This window comes from Lethenteron reissneri, chromosome 46 (genome assembly GCF_015708825.2).
Source record: "Lethenteron reissneri isolate LAM-NWPU_2019-01 chromosome 46, ASM1570882v1, whole genome shotgun sequence".
In the NCBI taxonomy this organism is placed as follows: Eukaryota; Metazoa; Chordata; class Hyperoartia; order Petromyzontiformes; family Petromyzontidae; genus Lethenteron; species Lethenteron reissneri.
The window spans coordinates 8,154,726-8,170,477 of NC_083824.1; the positions used below are offsets into that span (position 1 = coordinate 8,154,726).

A 15,752-nucleotide genomic window follows, 5' to 3' on the forward strand; every position below is an offset into this window, starting at 1 on the left:
TTCTGACGTCTATCCGTACAGCGCTTTGAGTGTATTGTCAACAAATAATCGGAGATTCAGCTTGAATTTTACTCTGGCCTCTCTGTGTGTGCTGGGAAGAATGGCCATTGCCCGAAATATCGTCTGTGATGTGATGAGTGCGCTAAGTTTTGCCGTTCTTCCTGAAAAGGTCTTAAGAATCAATGAGACTTTCCTGGATGAATGAAGGGCATCATCGCTACGTTCATATCCAAGTCTCACTGAATCTCAATAACTATTTGCAGGAGCATTGTGCTGGGATGTTGAGCCAATTACATTTTTAAAGAAGCGTTTTGCATGCGGGTAGGAAGCTGATGCACAAAGCTGCACGCAGACTGGTCACTGTGTTGTTGTCAGCACCTGGCCACGTCACAGTCCAGGGCATTTGGGATCCTCTTGGCACACAATGTAAATCTGCATGATCCACCTACCCCCCCCCCCCCCCCGCAAAGCTCTGGAATAAAGAGAGAATTATCTTGACGTGTTTTTGTTCTCGGGTTCTTTCTCGCTAAAGGTGCTTCCTGTGCGCATTGTTTTTCGTTCCAGGGTGAGCCCTTTGTTCTCTCGTTGGGGAAATCCCAATTATTCAGACGCTTGTCAAAACAACGAACATCTGACAAAAAAGCAAGTGTCATCAAAATCCACAACGCTAAAGGAGTGGGTGGGGGAACACAAGTTTTGTAAAGGCAAGAACATTTGTATGGCAAGAGAGATATGAGATAAAGATGATGCGAGGGTTTACAGAATGCAACTGGGAGGTAGCCAATCATAAGCAACAGCGATGAGGTTGGTCTTGAGCAACAACTTAAACAGAGGGATAGATTAAGAATTAATTCATTAGTAGCAGGTCACTCCAAATCCGCAGCCCAGGGTAGTGGGAGGGATGGGCAGCGGGAGGGATGGGCAGTGGGAGGGATGGGCAGTGGGAGGGATGGGCAGTGGCGGGTGTGACGCGTTACCCGAGGGTGGTGCAGGGAGAAGCCTGCGGGTGCCACGCTGTTGAAGGTGGCAGCTTCCTTCTCCATGCGGCAGCACACGGCACGCGCCAGGTGTCCGTGGCTGTACAGGTAGCCTGCGCGACACACAACGGCGACCGCCCATCCGTGACCGTCAACCGATGAGAATTGGTGAGCATGTCCAACGGTGATTGGCCGTACTTTTGAACCCTGCCAGATGTAACCGGTCGACTGTCAAATTATAAACTCTTATGCCGAGCACAGATGTACGTATGTTGAACTTCTTTCGCACCATACGTAGCCAACCGTGCTAATCGAAGATGCGATATTGTAAGTTAATCATGACTCTTAATTTACACGCACCGATTCTCCTATTATCCATGATTTTCTGCCTATTGTTCCATCCCACATTGTAGAAGAGCTTCCTATTATCCGTAAATCGTTTGTGGATGTTGAGTGATGTGGAAAATGTTCATTTATCATCCGCGGGGTAAAACGTGATTTTATAAACATGTCTGCAGATGTGGGTAGATGCCTTGGCATCCTTATTAGCATTGGAATGGGCATTTGAACAGGCGCTGCTTGAACCATGCATGAAGCTGTGTCCATTCATGGACAAAGCTGTGTCCTTTTGATTGTCCATTCAAACACCCAATTGAAATGCTAATGAAACATTCCAGTAATTGACTTTTGTGTTGGAAAGCGAAATCTATCGCACTTCTCCCTGACGGAGTCCGAAACTGCCTATTGATTTATCGAATACAGTGGTGGGGAGATGTTATCTTTCTCGCCTGGTACGCAGGAGGTCGTGGGTTCAATCCCGACTCTGACGACACCTGTATATATGGAGTTTGCATGTTTTCTCCGTGGTAGTCACATGGATTATTCTCTTAGAAACATGCGCTTAGATTATTTGGCTGCTACTATAAATTCCTACATGTGATGATATCAGCCACTTCGATGAGCTGGCATTACGTGTGGCCAGGTCCCCTCTGAAAAAAAGCTCCGTGGGCTTGATCAGGTAAAATAAAAATTTGTCATTTAGTAGTAGAGTCCTAAAACTCGTCAATAACACTGTGACGACGTTTCACGCAAAGGCCCTTCTTTACAGCAGAGCCTCCCTGCCTCACCCAGAGTGACGGAGGAGAGGTAGATTGGGTGCAGGAAGTGGGAGAGCAGCGCGCCCTGCAGGCCCAGCGTGTTCCAGCGCAGAACCTTGTCGCTGCACGACATCGTGCGCAGACGCTCGCCGCGCTGCACCCCGTCCCATGTGGGCACAATGTCGCTCGACTCCACTGGGATGGTGCCCTCGCCTGTGCCAACAATGTTACCGCCCACCGTCGTTTTCATCATCACCACAACCACCACCACGACTGTCATCGCTGCCACGATCATCAACATCATCGCCACCATTATTACCAATTCTCCATTTCATTCTAATGATAATACAAACCCCAATTAGAATGTTACAATAAGCCCCAAAGTAAATGCTACTGCTTATAGGCCCTGTTTATTCCACTGCCAGCCATCCTGACTGCCCAGCTAGCCCTGCAGGTTTGTCCGTCCCACGGGTAGGACATGGGACCCGAAAACTTTAACAGAGGACAAAATCCCATGATGCACAAATGCTTCAGGGCACCAGGCCAGCCTTTCCGTTCTGGCCAAGCCTGAACTTTTGTTGGCTTCATCTTCAGGGCAAGATGTTAAGCGACTCAAGCAAGAGGTCACGACACTACAGGTTTAGTCGCTCACCGTTCTCGACCTTGGTCCGCAGCTTGCCCTGCTTGTTGTTGTCGAAGATGGGCGCGTGTATGTGTGGGTCCCCGGCCACCCCATCGCTGCACGTCTTGTCAAATATCGCGCCGTCCCCGCAAGGTGCAGTGCTGGAATATGAAGGGATGGGTGGGGAGACGGTGGGGGAGGAGAGGGGGGGGGGATGTGAGAGTCGCACATAGCCAGCCGGCCAATTCTAAACTATTTTTTATTTTTCAGGGTAAGGCCCACTGAGCTATTTAGCTCTTTTTCAGAAGCGAAGTGGCTTATCACGTGGACATTTTAAAGCAGCCAAATATTACACGCGTGTTGATTCTAAATGTTGAAGGAACAAAACGGGAAGATCCAGAGAAAAATGTACGTGGCCATGGGGAGACCATGCCCACTCCAAATATACAACAGGTGTCACGGTTGGGATCGAACCCACAACCTCCTGTATACCGGGTGAGGTAGTTAACATCTCGCCACCGTGGCGACCTCATAGGTTCCATCCCTTCAAGCCTGCTCTATTCTCTGCCACCGCAAAAGCTTAAATACACAATGCTATGAAACTTACATGTCAATCCGCTGCTAGATGACAAGTTATTATTGTTATCTGGAACTTGGGAAAAAAGATGATGAGTCAGCAGTACAAAGGGCAGAACAAGGCGACAAGGTGGAAGTGAAACACCATGTCCTGCAACATGGTACGGAATAGTGTAAGCAGTCAAACTGCCAGACCGCGTTCGTGCTACGTTATGGATAAAGCGAGCACGGTTTCCGAGCCACGCACAGTGCCCTGTGAATTGTTAGTTTGTTCAAAACACACACATACACACCTACAGAAGGGCAATGTTAAAATGTTCATGTTTTAATTGTTGCTCATCCGCTGGCGTGCTCTGCACCCATGCCGCCGTGGCGCGTGGCAGCCGGGCCCTACCTGATGTAGAGGTGGAAGCTAACGTCCGCCCGCACGCGCAGTTTCCCGTCTTCGCCCGGGACCAACACGCTGGGCTGTGCCCCCGCGGGGTCGTAGCTCAGCAGCTGGTGATACAGGAACCTTCCAGAGACAGGAAGGGGAAGAGGAGGAAGTGACGCGGTGCGTCGTGCGTCAAGATACAATCGGAAAAAGGAACCAGGTCGCATCTTGTCGGTACGTATTTAACTTGTAGCTATGCTGCTTGGCACAATTATGAAGCTTTGTTGAATTCAATAATTGCGTGAACAGCAATAATTAGGATAAAATTAGAGGCTATGTACCCCCTTCGAACAATATTTGGGTCGAAAAAATGTTTTTACTTGGATTCATAGAACACCGTAGCTACATAGCGAGGCATGAACTGTCGACCTTCTGCATGTGGCTCATGAGCCACGGTCTGTCCACCGCTTATGGACAAAAGGTCACGCAGTGGCTTTGTTTTCCTGCAGTTCTGGACCAACTGCTCGTGCACGGAAGCAGGGCCCCAGACAGGAGGGTGGGGATGATGGGGCAGTTTATCACGAACCTTCAATCCAGGGGTGGGGGCATTGGAAAAGGTCGAGAGAGGGGGGGGGGAGAGCCTCAGAGGGGGCCACATACAGGGACCATGCAAGGGGACCCACAGATCGGGCCACGTGCGGCATTTTGCCCTGGCTCTGCCAACACAAAAAAAAACTCTTGGCAGCGCAGCGCGATGGAAGTCTCACCGCATAAACCCGCGGCGCGTGATGACCTCGGCGTGGCTGTCGTTCACCGTCTCCCCGCTCAGGCTCAGCTCCTCGCCCTTCACGCAGCGGTTCCCTGGGGCGGTGGGGGGGGAGCAGTGGGAGTGGAGGGGGTGGTGCCACAGCAGAGGGGCGGTCAGAGTGATGGCGGCGCCAAAGCTTCTGCTCGGCTTTACCGCGCCGGCGCCCATTGCACTCGCGACATCGTACTGTCGTCGCGAGTCGCGAACCTCACCGCCGCTGGTGAAGGTTATGAGATTTATTGCATGGGAGGCATGGAATGAAGAGTAAATGATAACGATGATGATCAGCGTTAGCTAAATTATTCTTATTGTGTTACAACGAGAGACTGCACATTATAAATTGTGCGGAGTAAGAATGTAGTGGTTCACCACCCCCCCCCCCCCCCCATTCTTGAATAAAATTGAAGCCCTGAATCTCAATAAGCCATAAAATCACATTAACCACCAATAGCCCTGGTGGTTAATGTGAGGGTTAACATTCACCCCCAGGGCTATGAATAGTGTGAGCGTGAAGGTTAGCATTACAGTTGGAATTAGAATAAACAGAGTAAGACAGCCTATAAGTCGATAAAGGCAACAATGGTCGAGCGTTATCTATCCATCTCGTGTCATCGTTATAACGAAGGCTTGACGTCCACGACAAACGATTCCCACCTTTTGTGATCTTTGGCATCTGTCACTGAGAAAGCCATATATCTAAGTCACACTGGCCCACGAAATGATTCTGCTTTCCTTCCCTATCTCCTTCGCTACGCGTCACGCTGTTGAACTTCTTTCGCACCGTACGTAGCAAACCATGCTGATCGGAGGTGCGGGGAACAGACAAACTAAACACGAAAAAAAATCTCTAGGAATTAGTTTTCAAACTAGATTTCAATGTGCAAAGTTCGCAATAAATACGTTATTTATCTAAATTAAAAAGTACATAGCGCCAGTGGCATCTTAACATTAGAAGAGCTGAAGCGCATCTGAAAGCACAGTGATGCTAGCCAAAAAGCCGGTGTTCGCGTGATGGTCATTCTCCTTGATGAGATCAGCAAGATAGTGTGGTTCATTTGTGGCAAGAACTTGATACGATGACAATTTAACTCTCTGCGTGCTTCCTCAGCACAGCAAATCCCTGTTCAACGTGAAGCAGTTTTTTGCTCAACGCGTACCGCGCCCGCTATAACGCGAGGAGGTCAGCGCGTGACCGACTACTCTTCTGAGCGGCGTGGGCTGGTACCGTAGTAAATTTGGTAACGGTACTGTCGTAGTGGTACTGTAGTGCTGATGCGTGCTGTGATACACGGCGTGCCTCCCTCTTCCCCATTCTGTGTTTCGGTATCTTTGTTGGCGTGGTGTCATCTCACTCCCTTGTGCTTTTTCACTCGCCAAATCTCTCTCGCTCACACACTTTATATTGAAATAAATGGTTTGTCACGCAGAGAATATTTATAGAAACTGTAGAAATACCAAAAAATGTTAATTAAACAAGTAAAACAGTGTACTGTACCGTCAAATAAAAACAATGAAAAAATTACGGGCTGGAACGGCACCCCCACATTTACCATTATTCCTTATGGGAAAATTACTCTTCATGCTGTATGCGAATTTGCTTTGTGTGGCAATTTTCAGGAATGCAAACCCCTGCGTTAAGTGACCAATCTCTGTATATCACGGTGGCGAGATGTTAACTACCTCGCCTGATATACAGGAGGTCGTGGGTTCGATCCCAACCCTGACGTCCGCATATTTGGAGTTTGCATGTTCACCCTCCCTGTGGTTATGTGGATTTTTCTCCGGGTCATCCCTGTTTTTCCCTCCCACATTTCAAATCAACATCACGCAATTAGAGTATTTGGCTGCTAGAAATTCCCACGCAATAAGCCACTTCGTTAGGCTATCACTTGTGGCCAGGTCGCTTCTGAAAAAAGAGCTGTATAGCTCAGAGGGCCTGACCAGGTAAAAAAAAATTTGTAGAAAAAAACATTTGTAAAAAAAAATTGTAAAGAAAATTGTAAAAAAAAAAATCAGCAGGGTCCACCTGTGCCGAAACTGACGACTCTGCCGCGATCGTCGTTGCCTTCCTTCATCACAATCGCCGCCAAGATCTTGCGACCCGTGAGGAGGTGCTGGCATGCGCTTGTCATGCTGTTGAACGCCTGGTGGCTCAGTAGCGCGATTTCGTCTTCGAAGGTGCGCTTGCCGGAGTAGTTCTGCCATTCGCGCGCACGTTGATGACAGGATCACGCAATAAATGGCATCTTTCCCACAATGACAAAACAATGACAAGCTATCTCGGGATATGAATAGGCACGTAAACAATGAGTTATACTGGTAGGAACGAAGTGAACCAGCCTACAATAGATTATATCGTCCGTCCGTCCGTCCGATGTCCGATTAGGTGTAGCAACATCGCCCCCTACTGCAAACACTTGGCAGGACCCTACAAAAACCTTTAGACTCAGTGAGGCTTTCCTGGCTAAATAAGTGTAACATTCCTTTATAATTCCCTTAGATAGTTTTTAATTAAAACATTTAAATAAAAAATTAACTTACAGCGGCCTAAAGCCTACAGCTAGGCCTAAAGCCTAGTACTAGGCCTCAAACTCTCCCTTCGTATCGTACCCCCGCCATTTCATTTTATTATATCCATTCATTTGTTCGTTCCTACCAGCCCACCCCGCAGGGACCTGTTTTTGATTAATCCCTTAAAATGTATTCGAATGATGATGATACACGCATTCAGTTATGCGTGTAGAAACTGATTATTTGAACTTGGTTAAGACCACATAACAAATGTAACATCAGGCGAACGAAGGACAAATGAGACTGAACAAACAGGGCAAATAACGCAATGTAGCTGGCGCGATCCGCGCGTGGGGACAGACCAGTGCGGACGCCATTGGGTCAGAGAGGCCCAGGGAGGCCCCATCGGTCAGCAGAGACCTCAGCACCGCCTCGGCGACGTCCGTCTTCGCTTGTTTTTTGCTGTTGCTCGTCACGGGCGGGAAAACGCAGCCTCCAACTTTAGCCTGCATCACGAACCTGTGGCGCACGAAGACAAAGATTTCCCGTATAGCCTTAACAGACTGTTGGGGCAAGTGCTGTTAGCGAGTAGCACCTATGAAGGCTGGCATGGCACAGGAGGGGGTGGGTGGGTAACACCACGCCTGGCCGCCTTTGTCTCCCGAGTGGCGATTTTTACACACCTCACCAGGTACTCATTTGTTGAACTCGGTCACCGGGTTTGTAATACAGTGAGCTGACCACTACACCATCCCTCGCCACACACTAACCCATGCAAACGTATACAGCGCCATTAGAGATTAAATGACTCATTATGAACAAGCAAGGTGTTGTCATATTCTTGGTTCTTTCGGTAAAGTCACGTAGATAGAAAAGAAAATGAAGACCGCTTGTGTTTTGCGATCGAAACGTTGTGAGTTTTTTGCTTTAATTTTTTATTATACATTTATTTTATTATTTACATTTTTTATCTACGTGACTTTACCAAAAAAAACAAAAATATGAATTCCTGCAGTCAGGAAAGTTTAAAGTAAAAATTTAAGGTGTTGTCAATTGCACAATTAGACTGTAAGTGCAGCTCAATTAGAAATGTTATTTATTTTAGCCTCTGTAGAGGAGTGTGACAGTCAAACGATCACAAGAGGATTAAGAAGGTACTAATACAAAGATACTAATAAAAACATTTTACGTCCAATTTAATCATAATAAAAACACACGCGTGTGTGATTATACTTGTAAGGTACATGTAAACAAAAGCATCGTTAAAGTTTGCTTGTAAAATTCTGTCCGTTACCATGCCACCGAGATGAGATGGAACACGGCGTAGCGCAAAGCATTTTCCAATGACGCATGCATTCTCTTTTTACGAAAGCCAAAAAAATAACATTGAAGGAAAACAAAGCCAACGACAAAGCCGTTAAATAAACAGGCCCTGTCTGCCTTCACAGGTGACGCTGCCAAATCTCTACCGCAGTAATCCATGATCCTTGTCCGACCTCAACGCATTTAGAAAAGCCAGCTGTGATTGCGCGATGGATTGGCTGGTGCCAGTCACGCACATGGACATGTGCAGCCCTTTTGTCACACCGATGCTGGCCGTGGGTATCCCCTAATGCCGTGCGGTTCGTGATGGTTATTTGACAAGTTGGGCAAGCCCCCCTCCCCGACTTACGAATGGGTTTCTTTACTGAGACCCGTTCGCAAGTCGATTTGGTCGTATCTCGGAACTCACGAATGCATTGCATGTAATTGTACATAACAGTCAATGTTATCAAATGTGTTACGGTTCAACAAAAAAGGGAGGCATTGTTAAACTCTCAAACAAGACGAAATATTGTACATTTGCATGTCATACTGTAATACTGCACAGTAAATAAAATAAAATAGCAACACGAAAAGAACCCAAAAAAAATCCGTTTTATTTTCCCTTGAGACCTGATGCTGGATCAGCATAAGGCTAAGTGGCACAATACACCAATCCTGGTCCTCAAGCCATGCAATCAAACTTTTACAATTTCATTGATCACACCACTCCGTTGCAGTGTAATTATGGTCGACTTCATAGGCCCTTCGCATGTTCGACAATTCGAGCCTTGTCTTTTATTATCGTTTTTACGGTCGACCGTGTAAGGCCTAATGCACGTCCGATGCTCGTGGGAGTTTCGCCTTTCTCAGACCGCTTTATTACGTTCAGTTTCCTCCCCACAAGAGCTTGGGGACTGCCTGTGGTTCATCACGTTAGTAGTCGTGGGTTGGTGAAGGCGGAGAGCACAGACGTGTCAGGTGGGTAAGCAGTAGATCGAACAGCTCGCAAGCGGAAAGGTTCTGCGTTCAATCCTGGTTGGGGGGTTGACTCAGCCCATCATTCATTTGGGGTCGATAAACTGGATACCACTTTGTGGGGAGGTCAACAATAGTTTCCCTATGGATAGACTTATCCCTGCCAGCGGTAGGCAAGCACCACCCAGAAATGCTCATTTGACAGACCAGGTGGCACAAAAGTCGAATTCAGCATTGGATCTTTTTTTGTTACACGGCCCAGCGCCGAAAACAACCACAGCACAACCGCCCCAGCCGCCACCGCTGAACGCTACCACCCCGCATCGCAAACAGCACCTGGGGTCGTGCGGAGGTCCATACTGCGCCACCATGGTGAAGTCGCAGGCGAAGCCCTTGGCTTGGGCCAGCTCGAGGAGGGTGCTCACGGGGTTCTTGTTGGTCATGAGGAGGATGTCCCTCACCGATGCGCCCCCCGCCGCGTCGCTCGCGAACGTGGAGGAAGCGGCGTCGCCGGCAGGCAACGTGCACGCGGCATCATTGCTCACAGGGTATCGCAGCGTCGCCTCGGCCCCGCCGCACAAGTGGCGCTGCAAAAAAACACGCACGCGGACACACAGGGCATGCACACATGCACAGGAGGGCAGAGACGCACACATGACACCGCGAGGGGCACTTGGGGGGGGGGGGGTGGGGGGGCGCGCGCAGATGCGCGTAGTACGTAAAGAGGGATGCAGAGAGGTACAGGTGCACACAGGGGTGCACGCAAAGGTGCACACGGGCACACAGGTACGCATAGGTACAGTGATTCATAAAGACACACGGATGAGTCCAGAGATGCATGCGGACACTTATATGAATAAAAGGACATGAAATATCGATATAGTGCGATTTTTGTGTGCTATATCTTTAGTTATTTATTTATTATGCGTGCACAGCCATATCAACTCACGCGCCTTTGGTGGAGGGGATGGCCCATGCCAAGTCACACGCCTTCGGTGGGAGTGAGGGGGACATTTTCTTTCGCGTTAAAAATGCTATAAAAATACACTAAATACCGAGCTTTAATCTTCACTGTATGATGTCCCCCCTACATCGATGCGTGCAGTTACTACTATATACAGTCGCCAGATGCTACCACTATAGGCCGTAGATATTACTGCAGAGCGGCCGGGGAGATCGTGGCTGGGGGTGGGGGGGCCGGCTGGACAATCTAGGCGAAGCCGGAGGCTCTGCACGGGACTAGGCCTCACCACACCACTCTGTCAGGTGAGTACTTTGTGCTATGGAGTCGAAAAAAACTGCTATAGAGTCAGCATGTACTACTGTAGTGATAGCAGGTACCACCACAGTCGGTATGCACTGCTGTAATCATAGCAGGTACCACCACAGTCAGTATGCACTGCTGTAATCATAGCAGGTACCACCACAGTCGGTATGCACTGCTATAATCATAGCAGGTACCACCACAGTATGCACTGCTGTAATCATAACAGGTACCACCACAGTCAGTACGCACTACTGTTAGATTTTTAGGAGTAGTTTTGGAATATTTTTAAGACCCGGGCAATGCCGGGTACCTCCCGCTAGTATATGATATGTCTTTCCACCCACCTCTAAACGGCCGTACACTGGGTTAAACAGGGCTGCGGTTGAACAGAAAAGGGGTGGGTGGGGGGGTGCCGTGCAATCACCCCGGCCCTCACCTTGTCCTTGTGTAGGGCCTGCAGGGCGTTCAGGGCGGCAATCTGCTTCGCCTGCTTTTTGCTGGAGGCCTCAGCGGCACGGTACGAAACGTCTCCCAGCACCGCCTGCATGCGGAACCTGCGCCACAGAGAGACGAGCAGGCCCTCCTGTTGTCTGTCCACGAGCCCGCACGCACGCACGTGAGCACGAACACACGGGCGCACGGATGCCAGCGGGTACGCGAGAACATACGGAGTGAAGCCAGGCTGCAGGAGATGGGACTCTTGCCCGGGCTAGCCACTGAATTGGATGATGGAGGGCGAGAAAGAGACGGGCAGGGAGAGAGATCAAGGAGGACGGCCGAGATAGACAGGAACAGGGAGTGACGGAGTCAGGGCAGAGACAAAACTGTAAGAGTAGAAGACAGGGACTGAGACTAGGGTGACGGATAGAGATAGAAGGAATACTTACTGAGAGGGGAAGGCAGTTAAATGAAAGACAGAGATGGAGATGGAGAGAAATGCAGGAAAACAAAGAGATGGAACAGTCAAGGACAGGGATTGAAGTATTGGGAGAGAGGACAGTGGCAGGCAGTTATCCTGGCAGAGACAACTACTGGGAGATTGATAAACAAGGCAGCAACGACAGACTCAAGAGACTGGGTAGATTATAGAATGCACAACCGAGAGATGAGGCAGAGATACTGAGCGAAGACAAAGAATTACTGAATGACAAGACAGTGAGTCTGAGAGACGAAGCTGTAAAAGACAGCTGCAGGGAAACATCAGGGACAGGACGGAGATATACCACGGCATGCACGTGAGACTGGGAAACCAGGCAGAGAACCGGAGAGAAGAGAGAGCTAATTCACTAATTAGAAAGGGCAGACACACAAAAGGGAGTCAAAATCACAGAAATGAGTTGAGAGACAGGACAGTCAAACTGACACATGCAGATTTGGAAAAAAGGCATTCAAAGAGAGGGACAGAGATACTCAAAGACAGAATGGAAATTCTATCAGGGAATTTAGGTAACAAAAGGCTGATCGTCAGGCAGTGCAATACAAAGTAGGTCTACTGAGATTAGGTCCCCACATAGCGTACAGAGGCTGTTGTGGCAAGTGCTGTTTGCGAGCATTTATTAAGGCTGCTATTGGCACACGAGCGGGGTGGGTGGCCAGCACTACGTCCTGCCACCTTTGTCTCCCCAGCGCTAAAATTCACACACCACACAGCTACTCATATTAAGGCCGAGTCGACTGAGAGGTGGCCCAGGAACAATTTAAATATTCGCCGCTCTTCTTGGTCGTGAGCAGCAATCGACCTCGGGTCACCAGATTTATAGCACAGCGCATTGAACACAAGTGAGACACAACAAAAGACAAAGGTCCCCCGTATCGCCTTAACAGCCTGATGGGGCAAGTGCTTCGATTTAAAGCTTTCGTGACTGCAGGGATTCATCTTCTTGGTTCTTTCGGTAAAGTCACGTAGAAGGGAAGTAACAAAATAATAAAAATTAAACATAATAAAATAATTCTCACGACGTTTCGGCCACAACGCAAGCAGCCGTCCTCAGGTGAAAACCAGGTCCGTCGAGGCGACAGAGTCCTTCAGACTCTGTAGCCTCGACGGACCTGGTTGTATTTATTATTTTATTATGTTTAATTTTTATTTTTATTATTTAATTACTTCCCTTCTACGTGACTTTACCGAAAGAACCAAGAAGAAGGGGGCAAGTGCTGTTAGCGAGCACTTATGAAGGCCGGCATAGCACACGAGGTGGGTAGCCAGCACCACTACCGGTCCACACAAACAGAAACCCCGGGCGGTACCGTGGGTCGTGCGCCGGCCCCGAGCTGCTCAGTAGTTTGAATGTGCACAGCTGGCTTGTGGCGCTTGCCAGCTCCATGAGCTCGCTCACGGGCGTCTTCTCTGTCACCACGGAGTTCAGCGGGGCCAAGGCTCCCCATGGGGGGCCCGCCGGCACGGGCTGAGTCCCCACGCCCTGCACGCGACGCATACACACAGCCCCGTGTGTTCACTTGCGCGTAAGCTCCACCTCCCTATTGGCCGCAGCTCACGGAGTTGAAAGCTACATATGCATTAGCGACACATCCCCCCGTATACCCACAGTCACAAAATGCGTAAAACCCTCCCGAGGTTGTGGCTGCTGACATACTGCCTCCCAGGTCTTTCTGTCTGTCCCACCGTGCTCATAGATATTATATTCCAGAGCCATATTGCTCCAAGTGTTCACACTTACTTACGCATTATGCGCTCCTCACTATTGGCTGTGGCTAAATTCACAGCTACATATTCGCTAGCCGCAGAGTCCCCGTGTACTCGCGATCGCTTAAATACACGAGCCCCTTCTCACTATTGGTCCACCGCCCTGTGTTCACAGCTACATATTCATTAGCCGCACAGTCGCCGTGTACTTCTCGCTCGTGTATCATATTTCTTTTCACCCACCTCTAAACGGCCGTACACTGGGTTAAACAGGGCTGCGGCCGAACAGAAAAAGGGTGGGTGGGGGGGTGCCGTGCAATCACCCCGGCCCTCACCTTGTCCTTGTGTAGGGCCTGCAGGGCGTTTAGCGCGGCCATCTGCTTCACCTGCTTTTTGCTGGAGGCCTCAGCGACACCGAACGAAACGTCTCCCAGCACCGCCTGCATTCGGAACCTGCGCCACAGAGAGACGAGCAGGCCCTCCTGTTGTCCGTCCACGAGGCCGCACGCACACACGCGAGCACGAACACACGGGCGCACGGATGCCAGCGGGTACGCGAGTACATACGGAGTGAAGCCGGGCTGCAGGAGATGGGACTCTTGCCCGGGCTAGCCACTGAATTGGATGGAGGGCGAGAAAGAGACGGACAAGGAGAGAGATCAAGGAGGACGGCCGAGATAGACAGGAACAAGGAGTGACGGAGTCAGGGCAGAGACAAAACTGTAAGAGTAGAAGACACGGACTGAGACTAGGGTGAAGGATAGAGATAGAATGAATACTTACTGAGAGGGGAAGGCAGTTAAATGAAAGACAGCGATGGAGATGGAGAGAAATGCAAAAAACAAATAGACGGGACAGTCAAGGACAGGGATTGAAGTATTGGGAAAGAGGACAGTGACAGACAGTTATCCTGGCAGAAACAACTACTGGGAGATTGATAAACAAGGCAGCAACGCCAGACTCAAGAGACTGGGTAGATTATAGAATGCACGACCGAGAGATGAGCAGAGATACTGAGCGAAGACAAAGAGTTACTGAATGATAAAACAGTGAGTCTGAGAGACAAAGCTGTAAAAGACAGCTGCAGGGAAACATCAGGGACAGGTCGGATATATACCACGGCATGCACGTGAGACTGGGAAACCAGGCAGAGAACCGGAGAGAAGAGAGAGCTAATTAGAAAGGGCAGACACACAAAAGGGAGTCAAAATCACAGAAAGGAGTTGAGAGACAGGACAGTCAAACTGACACATGCAGACTTCAAAAAAGGCATTCAAAGAAAGGGACAAAGATACTCAAAGACAGCATGGAAATTCTAGCAGGGAATTTAGGTAACAAAAGGCTGATCGACAGGCGGTGCAATACAAAATAGGTCTACTGAGATTAGGTCCCCACATAGCGTACAGAGGCTGTTGTGGCAAGTGCTGTTTGCGAGCATCTATTAAGGCCGCTATTTGCACATGAAATGGGTGGGTGGCCAGCACCATGTCCTGCTACCTTTGTGGCCCCGGCGCTGAATTTCACGCACTGCACCAGCTACTCGTATTAAGGCCGAGTCGACTGAGAGGAGGCCCAGGAACAATTTAAATATTCGCCGCTCTTCATGGTCGTGAGCAGCAATCGACCTCGGGTCACCAGATTTATAGCACAGCGCATTGAACACAAGTGAAACGCAACAAAAAACAAAGGTCCCCCGTATAGCATTAATAGCCCGTTGGGGCAAGTGCTGTTAGCGAGCACTGATGAAGGCCGGCATGGCACACGAGGTGGGTAGCCAGGACTACTACCTCTCCACACAAACACGGTACCGTGGGTCGTGCGGCGGCCCCGAGCTGCTCAGCAGTTTGAAGCTGCATATCTGGCTCGTGGTGCTCGCCAGCTCCATGAGCTCGCTCACGGGCGTCTTCTCCGTCACCACGGAGCTCAGCGGGGTCCAGGCTCCCCATGGGGGGCCCACCGGCACGGGCTGAGTACCCACGCCCTGCACGCGACGCATCCACACAGCGCCGTGTGTTGGCTTGCGCGTAAAGCTCCACCTCCCTATTGGCCGCAGCTTACGGCGTTGACAGCTACATATGCATTAGCCACACATCCCCCCGTGTACTCACAGTCACAAAATGCGTAAAACCCTCCGGAGGTTGTGGCTGCTGACATACTGCCTCCCCAGTCTTTCTGTCTGTCCCATTGTGCTCATAGATATTATTTTTCTTAGCCATATAGCTCCAAGTGTTCACACTTACTTAGGCATTATGCGCTCCTCACTATTGGCTCTGGCTAAATTCACAGCTACACATTCATTAGCCGCACAGTCCCCGTGTACTCGCGATCGCTTAAATACACGAGCCCCTTCTCACTATTGATCCACAGCCCTGTGTTCACAGCAACATATTCATCAGCTGCACAGTCCCCGTGTGTTCAGACTCGCTTAAATACACGAGCCACTTCTCACTATTGGTCCACAGCCCTGTATTCACAGCAACATATTCATCAGCCGCACAGTCCCTGTGTGTTCAGACTCGCTTAAATACACGAGCCACTTCTCACTATTGGTCCACAGCCCTGTGTTCACAGCAACATATTCATTAGCCGCACAGCCC

The 15,752-nt window shown here is 49.6% G+C and overlaps 1 protein-coding gene across 1 annotated transcript in view; it reads right to left on the reverse strand.

Moving 5' to 3' along the window:
- The window catches only part of LOC133354150 (double-stranded RNA-specific adenosine deaminase-like), a 35,127-nt gene that overhangs the window by 12,696 nt on the left and 6,679 nt on the right, over nucleotides 1–15,752 (reverse strand). The window contains exons 2-13 of the mRNA XM_061570761.1: nucleotides 14,964–15,136; nucleotides 13,491–13,608; nucleotides 12,759–12,931; nucleotides 10,948–11,065; nucleotides 9,581–9,831; nucleotides 7,327–7,483; nucleotides 6,480–6,651; nucleotides 4,413–4,506; nucleotides 3,667–3,786; nucleotides 2,727–2,857; nucleotides 2,105–2,287; nucleotides 978–1,090 (exon numbers count right to left, since the gene is read on the reverse strand). Coding sequence (XP_061426745.1) covers nucleotides 978–1,090; nucleotides 2,105–2,287; nucleotides 2,727–2,857; nucleotides 3,667–3,786; nucleotides 4,413–4,506; nucleotides 6,480–6,651; nucleotides 7,327–7,483; nucleotides 9,581–9,831; nucleotides 10,948–11,065; nucleotides 12,759–12,931; nucleotides 13,491–13,608; nucleotides 14,964–15,136 — 1,803 coding nt within the window. The remainder of the gene's footprint in view (nucleotides 1–977; nucleotides 1,091–2,104; nucleotides 2,288–2,726; nucleotides 2,858–3,666; nucleotides 3,787–4,412; nucleotides 4,507–6,479; nucleotides 6,652–7,326; nucleotides 7,484–9,580; nucleotides 9,832–10,947; nucleotides 11,066–12,758; nucleotides 12,932–13,490; nucleotides 13,609–14,963; nucleotides 15,137–15,752) is intronic.